The 12,323-nt window shown below is 36.5% G+C and overlaps 1 protein-coding gene across 1 annotated transcript; it reads left to right on the top strand.

Annotated features, from left to right (window-relative positions):
- The first annotated feature begins 262 nt into the window (after window positions 1-262).
- On the top strand, window positions 263-11,710 carry LOC140156603 (translocation protein SEC62-like). Its single transcript, XM_072179541.1, has 8 exons — window positions 263-340; window positions 2,295-2,406; window positions 3,405-3,510; window positions 5,039-5,195; window positions 5,605-5,703; window positions 6,637-6,697; window positions 8,743-8,862; window positions 9,701-11,710. Exons 1-8 carry the CDS (start codon window positions 302-304, stop codon window positions 10,171-10,173), a joined length of 1,167 nt encoding a protein of 388 aa, XP_072035642.1. The 5' UTR covers window positions 263-301; the 3' UTR covers window positions 10,174-11,710.
- Window positions 11,711-12,323: the final 613 nt, after the last annotated feature.

The raw sequence follows: 12,323 nt of genomic DNA, 5'->3' as shown, positions 1-12,323 counted from the left end.
CCAATTCCAGAGCCCATAAAACTTTTAAGTCAGGAAAACAGTACACTGGAAGTGATGAAAATCACTGTGTACATAGCAGTCAAACACTAAACAGACAAAAAACAACCAAAAAAATATAGTAATCTTTTAATTATTTGCCATAGGCCTACATCGCGAATAAAAAGTTCCAAAGATCTGACCATACTTTGATCTGACACCACCACTCAACAAGCAACCGGATAGTCTTGCCAGACTCCCCCTGACATTAATTTTGCCACATCATCTTTGATAGCGCCATCATTTATTCCCGACAAATTGCATCATGGCGGATCGCAGTGTCAGACGGCGTAAAAAGAAAGAGGTAAACAATGGTAAAATCTAGTGGTTTTCAAACATTTGTAGATGATATATTTTAATCATAATTTACTATATGATTTTGGTAAAACTTTAAAAGTGCAGAAAGGAATTTATGTGACGCAAACAGTGAAATACAAGGTGAAATGTCACCCGTATGGCACTGCACTGCCGGCCACAGCAGACACAGTCAGTGCCACTGCAATGCAAGCCAATGCGAGTCAAGTGTCAATTCATTGAGATGACTAGTCTGTTCATGTGTTAGCTTAGGGATGTTCATAACATTTTGAGTTCCAATATTATTAGCTGAAAGTAAATCAAATTACCACCACAATAAGGGGTCAATCATTTGAAATGAATCTCCACAATAAACTAGGCTAGCGTACCGTATTATACTAAAATGCAGAAAACCTTGCTTTGACGAGCGCGACTACCGTTATGTTGCAAATTCGGCGCTAACAACGCGTACGGCGCACAGTTCATTCATAAATTTCCACTCGGCAACAACAGATCGCCTCAGCAGCCAATCAGAGACAAGTGCGTAACGCAGTAAATACGCTGATGTATCCTTACAATACACGCCGTCAAAGGTTTTCTGCATTTTAGTATAGTATGTATGCATGCCGATGTCTTGGGAAGATGTAATTGGTATTTTCATTTTTTCCAGTCACGTTTTTTTGTGCATAATTTCTGTAAGCTTAAAGTGGATTTTTTTGTTGGGGAAACTTCCGTTTGTAAACATGTTTAAATGCCGTTTAAGGGCGGGAAAAAACAAACCTGTTTAAACGTTTGAGGAATAAACAGAAATAAGCAATAAGTTACTGACACACTGAAGTATGTGAAATTTGTGAATGTACCAAGGCATGCAAGACTAGAGAAAAGTAATGAAAGCAAATTTTGATACGCATAAAAAACCATTTTTTTGCTTAATTCCAACACTGATTGTTATAGAATGGCGTGCTCGCTGTTAGGCGCAAACTAGTTGTGCGTTACTGCGTTGTGTTATGTAATACGTGACTGGTGCACGCTTAGGGACCGTTCACAAACACTTGTTAGGGGGGCCTGATGCCAAAAAAATTCATCACAAAAAATTTTCGGGCCCCCCTTTACAGACCTCAAAAATTTCAGGGCCCCCCCTTTTGACACTCAATTTTCCCACGAAAATTTAAGCCAAACAAACTTAAGTCAGACAGGGGCATGATTTCATGACCAAAACATTAAATTGGCCCAAACACATGACAGATTTGACACTGACAGCCCCAATTTTAGGAAAATGAGCAAATAAAGTGACATTAACAAATTTTGAATCAAATTAAGAGGGTGCTACACCCCTCACCAATTTTGTGCCTATTTTTGCATTTTCCTCAAAAGTTATAGTACATTGGTGACAAGTAAGATATATTATAGGGGCAATGACTAAAACTACTGTACTGAAAATTCAGCAACTCAAAGCAAGTAGTTATTGATTTATTGATCAAATATTGGTTTTCCCTCATTTTTGACTGTAACTCCACAACTAATGTCTGTGCTGAAATAAATTTTCCAGTTCAGTAGTTGTAGTCCTTGCCCCTATAATATGCATATCTTACTTGTACCCAATACGCTATAATTTTCAAGAAAAATGCAAAATTAGGCACAAATTTGGGCAGGGGTGTAGTACCCCCTTAAGATCTATTTTGACATTTTTAGATATTTTAATATTTTAATATTTTTAGATATTTTTAGACATTTTTAAATATTTTTAAATGTGAAATGATTAAAATCATTTCACATTTAAAATGGCTTCAATTGCATGTACTCCACCGTACTCGAGTCCGAGTCCTTTTGTGTCCGAGTCGAGCCAAGTCTTTTTGGGTCCAAGTCCGAGCTGAGTCCGACAACAAACGATATGGTACATCACTGATATATATAGCATGCCTATGATAATGATAACATTATATGATCACCTTCCATTTTTGCAGGAGGATGATGAGAAACCCAATGAAGAAGAGACGGCTGTGGGAAAACATCTACGGTTTAACCTGGCCACTAAAACCAGCAAGATAGGAGGACACAAGGTGGAATATTTCACAGGTAAATTATGCAGGGACATAGCCCAGGGAGGAAATAATCAGTGCAGACCTGTTCTATATCGTTATGAGTTTGACAGACAGCCTAATCCAGACCTTCGTTTTTGGGGAGCTCAATTGCACCAGAGCTCCTACAGCTCTCCTTAAGAACATTTCAGGAGTATGATTTACTGATCTCCTCACTAATTATTGAATCCCTGTTTTGATACAGATATTAAAAGATTGAGCTCCTTGTTGAGCACCTAAGTAAACTCAGGAGAGTGATTAACAGAGCACTGCAATTTTCAAAAATGAAGGCCTGCAAATCTGGATTCATCTTTTTGTTAAATTCATGTTAAGCATGAATTTTTTTTGAATGGGAGAACAAGGGATCAGCGCTTTAGCTTATAGAGGGCAGCATATCAATTTTTAGCAGTGTCCAGTGTGATAATACCAAACTGGGCAGCATACAGGCTGTGTCTTAGCTAGCCTGCCCACCTGTCTGCCCATCATTTTAGATAGGAGTTTGCTCATGGGACAGGTAAAGTTTAAAGTCTTGACAGATGCATAATTGTAGGTGTTGAGAAAGGCTGTTGACATTTTTATACTATTCAGCATATTACTTCAGCGGTGTCCGTCTGCTCTGTCTCATTGTCGCGTAATACTCTGATCAGCTCGTAATAGCCGTGACTTAAAACATCGTGGATTGATATAGAATGGCGTACACACAGCTGGGCGCATCACCTACGCAAACTGCGCTGTGCGTAATGCGTGAATGATGTGCGCTTTTGTGAATTTACGTGTGCGTATGTTGGAACTTTATTGACTCGCCCAATAACAAAAACCGAATAATTCTCGCCTATTAAGAGCTGATCATAGTATAGGTCATGCGATGCAATGCAGCTTAATCAGCGAATAAGGACCGATGAACCCTGTCATAACTCTCATTCTTTGACTTTGAGGATGAATTTGAAATAAATAAATACAAGACTTAAAGTTTTCTAAACCTTATGCCTTTTGCAGGTTCCAAAGCTGTAGATTTCTTGCTGGATTCCAAGTGGGCATCTGGAGAAAAGGGTACCAAGATTATATTCACGGACAGAAACTCAGTTGCGCGTTACCTAAACGAGTAAGTATCCAATGACAAAGATATTATTAAAGCTATTGATGTCATGATAGTCTTGGAAAATATCAAACAGATGACAAGTTAATTTACACATTTGTATGATAATCTTCTTGATTTTATTGATGAAATACTATGCAATGGCCTATCTACCACTTGCTAGACAGTGCAAAGGAGTGATAGCCATGTCATACAATGAGTGTCTGAAAGACTCCAAAGAACATGCCGCAAGTATGTATAAACACAGCAATGAAACCCAGTGAAACCCTGGAAAGATTATTGATTCATCCTAAGCGATAAGGTTGACACACTGTATAAGACTTCCCAAGGGAGGAATGGATGAAAGTGCTGCAAGGTAATGACCCAAACAGTCTAAATTTCACTCAAGAAATACTAAACTGAGCTCAAAAAGAAAATAATTTTTCACAAGGTCATATCTTGAAATCCTGTCCATCAAATTGAACCAAAATTACACACAGATTTACTTCAATACTCTACTCTTAACACATGTCAGTAACCAAGCAGTTATCCAACTGACACAACAGCAAAATGCACTGACATGGGACAGCTTCCTGGACCACATTGTCACAGCCCAGCCCTGTTTCATGAAAAAAGTGTATGAAAAGCAGAAAGCAGCACCGTTTTATCATCTGTGCAAGGATCTTGTGTGCATTCTCACAGATTTTTTGTCCTGGGTGCCAAATGTTGGGCTGTGAAAGTGAAGGAAGCTGTCCCATGACGGTGCATTTTGCTGTTGTGTCAGTTGGACAACTGCTTGGTTACTGACATGTGTTTTGAGGAGAGTATTAAGGTAATCCCGTGTGTAATTTTGGTTCATTTTGATTGACAGTATTTTAAGATATGACCTTGTGATTCACAAGTTGTGAAAAATTATAAGTTTCTTTTTGAGCTCAGTTTATTAATTTATCAAGAGATGCAACTTTATGCCTTGTATCTTGTCAATAAATAATTGCTCCAAATGGAATTTATTATTTTACCAATACACTGAGAGTGAATGGTTGCATATACTCCATGATGACTGGTTGCCACTTGGTGCTTTCCTAGGCGCGATTAAGAATATCACTTTTAATCTACAATATACCAGTCTAGAGAACACTGCTGTCTATACATCTACCGCTGAAGAATGGAGGATGAGACGGTTACTTTATGCCCCAAAGTGATAGAAAACTGTATGATCTTTGGAAACCAATCTTCACCAAAGTCAAATAGTACACAATGAGAGGGTACTAGACTATGTAACTGAAAACAAACTACTGGTATCAGGAAAAGGGGTAGGGGACATGAATCATAAATTAATAAACAAGGGTACAGGGAGGAGTCCAAAGCACCACCGTATGTGAGGGATAGGTAGCCCAACTGTAAGTTTCTGAGTGGTCCCTTAAAAGTCAGAAACTTTGTGAGCTGTGGCTCAACTACATTTTTTTTATCACAGACTGGGCCAAGGTACCGTAGATACACATATAAATGAAAGAACGTTCAAATTGTACTAAACTGTATTATTATATTTCTTCAGGTTGCTGTACAAAGGGATGTTTTATCGTGCCCTAAAGGTGGTCAAGAAAAACAAGAAAGAAAAAGAGGAGGAAAAAAAGGAGAAGAAACCTGAAAAGAAGGAGAAAAAGGAGAAAACCAAAGAGAAAGAAAAGAAAGATGAAAAGGGTAGTAGTAAGGTAAGAATGTCATTGGGTTCAAATTTTTACTAAAACCTGTGAATTGATTCTTGCAAAGATTATTGTAAACCGATTTGCATGACACAAAGGAGATCCTTGTGTATTTTCAACATCGACTCAGTAGATGATTTGGTAAAGTCAATTCCTTCCCAAGATTCAAGATTGATTGATGCAATGTGTGAACAGAATTATAACCCTGAGTCACACATGGATTAGAATGTGTTTACAAATTTATTTGTTATAAAATAAAATTGAATTGATTTGCATAATATGGAGTTTCTCTGATCACCCTTGATCAGTGTTAATGCTTTAAGCATAAGTTGTTACTGAGCAAATTGGATTCCATAATCTGGACATGCATGTTTAGTAGCATAATAATTTACTTGAAGCCCTGATTATATGTGTGTAGGACAACGAAAAGGAAGAATCTGGCAAAAAGACCAAAGAAGGAAAGAGGAAGGTACGACTGGAACCAACTGATGATCAGTTTTTTGCTGATGGCAACGACGTAAGTTAATCTCATCATTAGCCCCTCCCTGATAAAGTTTGATTTGCTCAACAGAGATACTAAACAAGTCATTCTATGATAAAGGACTTTTGAGGATGTAAATTGAGAATGTCTATTGAGTGTGAGAGAAATATTAGGATAGTAGCATCTAGGTTTATTGAAGAGTAAATCACACAGTTTATATAAACTGCTCCAAAAAAGAAACTTACCAGGTAAGAAATTTGTCTGTCAAATTCAAACGACAAATTGTGTTACACTAAATGGGATATGAGTGGAAGCAGTGTTAATTGACGCAATTTTTACACCTCATTTGTTGCAAACGGATGAGTATTTTTGAAGTTATGCTTATTTAACCGAACCTATCCACTGGAATGAAAGTTGCACTCATACCACTTGAGATGGTTGGCAGTATACAGGTGTAATCAGTGCTCTCCTCTTCTTCTTTGCATGACTAACTTTCCTATTGCTTCTTGTGAGGATGAAGAATGATCAAAGTTCAATGACAATTGTCCTTATTCAATTGGGGCGGACCTGCAACTTTCAAATTTGATAGTAGGCTTGTTCAAATGAGCATAACTTCAAAAGTTTTGATCTGTTTGCGACAAATGAGGTGTCAAACTCCGCGTAAATGTACACCGCTTCCACTCATATGCTATTCAGTATAATACGATTTGTCGTTTGAACTTGACAGACGAATTTCTTACCTGGTAAGTTACTTTTTGGGACCAGTTTAGTATAACTCTGGCTTAGTTCTAGCTACATTTGTATGCTTTTCTTTTTGAGTTGTAAGTCCTATCACCCCATTGATTTGTCAACAGTTCCATATTTTAGGCTGCCATTCAGCCATAAGGATCACCTCATCCACCGACCTTCATTAAAAAGATCATGAAGTGACAGTAATATTTTTTTTTAATTTTTGCCTTTTCATTCTAGGCTTATGTGTGGGTATTTGATCCCATCAAACCCATGTACTATGTATATGGAGCATTATTAGGTAAGTCAAACATGTAAAGTGATGTATGTTGTTGTTGTATCTGTCAGATGGCATATAATATGTCACTAACTTAATCATTGAGGAAATTTTCTTTTAACCCTATTCTATTACCCCCATCAATTTCGTGCCATATGGCACGAAATGGCTTAATATGTATGTAAAAAATATTTACACAAATAAGGTCTTATCTTTTGAACAGTTTTGGTAATTTATCACTTCTCTATCAACCAAAAACCTCTTTTCCTAATATAACCACCATTTACACATCATAAAATGGTTTAAAATGTTGAAAACGTGCATATTTTAACCATTTTTAGGCCAAAATTTGCCCTAAAAATAGCCCCAAAATGTCCATAAACTTTTGAAATATAGCCCAAATCAACCCGGATTTCTTTTTAGTACATGTAGAAACACGGCAGTGTATTTAAAACTGCATGAAAATGCCACATTGATGTACTCATACACTTCAAAAATATAAATCAAAATATTTTTTTCATCAAAATTGACTATGAGCTCATTAATTATTCATGAGCTAATTTGCATAAAATTTACATAATTAATTATTAAACTTGTTTTTCTCAAAGCTTAAAGTCCAAGCTTGCCAATGGTATGCCACTTATTGGTTTTTACCCAACCGATAACACTGCAACGCAGTAGTTAATATGATACCTCCACACCACTCAAATATACCACTTCTGTGGGGTAATAGAATAGGGTTAAAATAAAAAAAATTCAGAATTGTACATTTTGGAATCAGCATGGAAAATGCATTAAAATGAGACATGAACAAACCTAGTATTGGTTCAGTGGTTCTTGAGATAGCTCTTGATATCTCAAAACTTTGACATTTTATGTTGAAGCCTATGGCTAGCACTCAGCATTAAATTAACATATTCCCTTGCTTGATATATCTCTGAAGACAAATCCCATTGCAAAATATGGACTTGTGTACATAGAAATATACTATAGTCGCATATTGCAAGTGCAAGAGTCCCTGACAAATGTTTATCTGCAATGGTAGTGGGTGTTTCTTGTTAGTTGCATAAAATTTCACAAAAATGACAGCTGATCCATAAGCTTGCCATATTTTTAGAAAAAAACATTTGTTACCTAGTGCCGTTTCTGACAACAAACTTGCCAGTATTTTCGGCATATATTTTCAGCATCAATTAACACTTATCAGTTGCTTTGAGATTATATTAAGGCTAGCAACTATTTTAAACTATTGTGATTTTGTAGTTCACAGCATCTTGCGAATGGCAGTGAGCTTTGGCAAAGATTGCATTGATCATTTTATAGCGGTTCATGGTTCTTGAGTAATGTTGTAAAGAGGGCTGAAACAACAACACTTTTGTAAAATGTACATAACTCAATTAACAACAATAAATCAAGCAAGTTTCAAAGTACAAATGTATATGATTTGCAAAATGAACTTTTGGAAAACATCAAAGTGTTATTTTTCAATATATATTGATTTAGATAATGAAAATGGAGTTTTTTGGCTGTTTGACCAAAAATACATCCAGGGCTACACCATAATTTCTTGACACTTTTCAGTGTGGCTATTAATTCTAAAAAGCTATTTGCTGGCTACTCAAATTATCAAGCAACCTGATATTTAAATTGCTCATACTTCACTGGTGTGCATGTTTTGCATGTGTACACTACCTTTGGGCTGTGGAAAATTAATTATTTGGTTAGGGTTTCCCAACCAACTGTAGCTCAGCCCCCCAATATATTTTGAGGCTTGTGGGAGAAAAACAAAGTTGGTAGAGATTCTATTTATTAGTGTAGATATTCCAAACATGTACACATTTTCACCTCTACATAAAACTGCAGTTTTGCACCGAATCGTTTGTGGATCGCCATTTTCCTGGAAGTAACTTTTTAATAATACAATTTCATCAGTTGGCGCGTTAACAGTATTGTAAACATTGATAGACGAGTGATGCATTGTTAATAAATGCAATATAAATATAGTTTTGTGACTGACCAAGTGTACTTTGCTGTGGTTAATGACAATTACTGTTTGTTTTGTTTTGTAGTTATTGGAGCAATTGCAGTATGTTTGTTTCCACTGTGGCCTCACTGGATGAGGATAGGCACCTACTACACAAGTTTGGGTGGAGCAGGATTAGTAGGCAGTGTACTTGTTCTAGCTGTGTGTAAGTATATGGTTCATAGAGTTTATAGCTGTTATCAGGGGCATAGGCAGGTGGGTAGTCCCCACCAAATTACCAAAGGCCACTTTGCGAGTGTAGCGAGTAGAAAAAACCCCAACAGGTTTTTTATGCTTTTTCGATCAAAAAGGGTATAAATTTGCCTATTTGCAAGTGTAGCAAGCAAAAATGTTACATTCTTTATGCTTTCTTGGTCAAGAATGTCCAAACATTTTGGGAAAAGGTCCACTTTTTTCAAAGTCACCCCCCAAAAATCCTGGCTGTCAACTTTCATATATTGAGGTCCAGAAATTTTGGGGAAGAGTCCATTTGCTCAAAAGCTAAACTTGTTTTATAATTTGTTAGGCCCATCCACCAATGTTAGATACCGTACTTTTTATTTTTCCCCAAAAAATGTAAAAGTAGTGTACATTTTCAGAGTCCTACCAGCTAATATTATGCTGAAATATGCTGCACCTGCCACAGACTGTTGCAGAATATTCAGGGATACTCCGCTGCATTTAATATTTTGGATGCAGCAATTTTAAACATAATTTAAAACTAGTGGCAAATGGTGGTCATAGACCACAAACCTAGCTGGGGCATATTGGTGTTGTGGAGGTATCTTGTAAACCCCCAGCTAGGTAATCATGCTTTTAAATTTAATCCATTTCTGGTGTAACTTCTTATTATGTAAACCTACATTTACATACTAAATGAACAATCCCATTTTTGCACTTTTGAGCACAAAAGTATGGAAATATCCACTTTGCTAGCAGTGAAGTGTCTGAAACTGTAAAAGATTGTTGTGTTTAATAGAGGATACTATGCTTTTTCTTTACAGTTCGGCTTATCATTTTCTGCATGGCATGGACCACAACTGTCGGAAAAATTCACTTCTGGTTGTTTCCGAATCTTCTAGCAGACGTAGGAATTTTAGAGTCATTTCAACCAGTTTATATTTGTGATTACATGTCCGGCGACAAGAAAGATGAAAAAGATGATAACGAAGAAAATGAGGACAAGGACGAAGGCAAAGAAGACGACAGTGAAAACAGTAAAAATGACACTCCAGAAGAATTAAAAGCACAGAATATTGAGGTAAAAGATTTAAAACAAACTGACGACACAATATCAAAAGATGCGAGTCAGGGAACAGTAAATATAACAGAAGAGCAGGAGGAGGCCGAGGAGGAGAATGAAGGGTCAAGTAAATCTGGTAGTTCTGCTGAAAACGGCCAAGAAGGGTTTGAATTCATTGAACAGGAGGAGATATCGGAAGCATCACAGGAGCAAGAACCAGAAGATTCATCTTAAATTTAATGTCATTATCAGCTCAGGGTCAATTTGGGGCCACTTTTAATTAAACCACATGTAATAATGGAAGAAGGGGAATTTTCCTGGTGTTATTTATTGTAAGCTACTGCTGCTTTTTGTGGCCACCTTTGTTCATGTACACCGACTTGACTCCATACCACCTGTTAATTAGAGTATTTGTTTGAGTTAAATAGGTGATCTGATAAGTTATATGAGAACAATGATAATTAGGTCCTTGATTTTTCAGTGGTATATAAGAGGTTTAAGCTCACAGTTAGCCAGCCTAGCAACATTAAATTTCCATTCAACAACCACGGCTCAAAATCCCGTTCTTAGTGTGAAAGGTGTGGCAGATTTGATCTGATGAGCAATAGATCCCAGTGGAGATCAAAGTAGTGCTTAAAATAGCCCAGGAAAAGCTGTTGGTATCCTGAAAATGAGCATACGTTGAAGGTTGAATGTAAGAGGGTCGCAAGTGCTTTGTTATAATGCACTTATTGCACTACAACCTTTTTACATTCAAGAGAGGGTAAATCTGCCCATTATACAACACAGCTATTTAGCATTGCCCTTTCTTGTGTGTCAAAATCCTTTTCCCTGTATTCTGTGTTGGTTTCCATTTGCACCATCCAACCCTTGCCAATATGAGTGGATCAATGTTGACTTGTCAATAAGCTATTCCAGTTGAAAACCATGCACCCCATGGAAGACATGACTTTGGTCTCCCAAACAGGGGGTGTAGATTTCAAAATAAGTTACTCGTTCAGATAACCCCATTTGAAATTCACACTCCTTGTGGGGGAGATTAAAGTCATATCTTCCATAGGGGGTGTATGGATTTCAACTGGAATTGCCTAATGAGTATATAACAGCAGATTGCAGAGCAATCAGTCACACTCTGTGCATGCTGCTTAAAGCCTGCGAAACAGGAAAAATATGAAATATAGTTTAGCTTGCTTGGGCCGCATGTTTTGCATTTTGAAAAATCATGAAATTTTTATCCACTTTTAAAATAAACATATTTCTCTTGCAAATATTGCTACCAATGTTGCAAACATAATTGGGGTTCTTAACATATTAATTCAAAACCGTAGAAATATTGTTTACATGTCATGGAGTGTGGTTTAACCTCAACTGTAAAGTAAGTGTTACCTATAAACAATAGTTTAATTATGTTATATTAACTACTCAATTTTCTGGTGCTAATGTCAGGTAGGAATGAATTCAATATAGTTCATTGATTTTTGTGGCATCTCTGAAAAAACATGCAACCAAATATGTGGAAATGGGCTATTTCAGTTGAAATCCATACACCCCCTATGGAACACATGACCTTAATCTCCCCCCAACAGGCTTACCTGAATGGGTGACTCAATTTGAAATATACACTATGTGGGAAATTAAAAGTCATGTCTTTCATAGGCTGTATGGATTTCAACTGACATAGCCCATTCTTCCAAACTGATCTGGGCTGCATTATTTAATTTGTCTTTATTTTATTATACCTTGTTTGAATGGTAATAGGTGAAAACTATTTTTTTTGTATTTATTTTTTTTAATGCATGGACATCTCAAGTTATGCTGATTTGATTTATTTGGCGGAGATGCCGTGCCCAACTTTGTTATGCCGTTCAACAAAAATGTACACCAAGTCATGATGCAATTGAGTCATGCTTATTTCAGTTGAACAAAGTATAGGCGTGGTCGCGTGGAACCTTCTTGCATCTATTTTTTAGGATCTGTTTATTATTTATTATTATTGATTTTTGCCATCACTCTAATTTCAGTAAAATGACAAAATTACATGCATAATTATCATGTAGCAATTTATTATTTGCTATACATGTGATACTAACGTTTAAGCTTGTGGTCATAAGTAGCTCAGCTGTATACATCAACTGTAGTTGTACTCTATGGAAAATGCACATATCTCAACAATCAAGTGTGAGTTATAACAAGAAATGGCTATATGCCAAAGTGACCATAGATGTTGAAAAATTTACTGCATTTTATTTGTTATGAATTCTGTAAAAATGACTTGGTATTATTATCTTTTCCAGTTCCAGTGACACCACATGAATTTTGCTCTGGGTGGGATTCACCCTTATGAAAACTATCACTACAACCCAAATAATGGTTTTTCACATAAT

The sequence above is a fragment of the Amphiura filiformis genome, chromosome 7 (assembly GCF_039555335.1).
Source record: "Amphiura filiformis chromosome 7, Afil_fr2py, whole genome shotgun sequence".
Taxonomy (NCBI): Eukaryota; Metazoa; Echinodermata; class Ophiuroidea; order Amphilepidida; family Amphiuridae; genus Amphiura; species Amphiura filiformis.
The sequence above is the reverse complement of the archived record's forward strand: the minus strand, read 5'-3'. Positions and strand labels throughout refer to the sequence as shown.

Bases quoted from the DNA above. Each gene is read 5' to 3' on its own strand.
- LOC140156603 (XM_072179541.1), top strand. From the start codon at position 302: ATGGCGGATCGCAGTGTCAGACGGCGTAAAAAGAAAGAG. The intron at 341-2,294 runs GTAAACAATGGT...CCATTTTTGCAG, and splicing joins GACGGCGTAAAAAGAAAGAG to GAGGATGATGAGAAACCCAA. The intron at 8,863-9,700 runs GTAAGTATATGG...TTTTCTTTACAG, and splicing joins TGTACTTGTTCTAGCTGTGT to TTCGGCTTATCATTTTCTGC.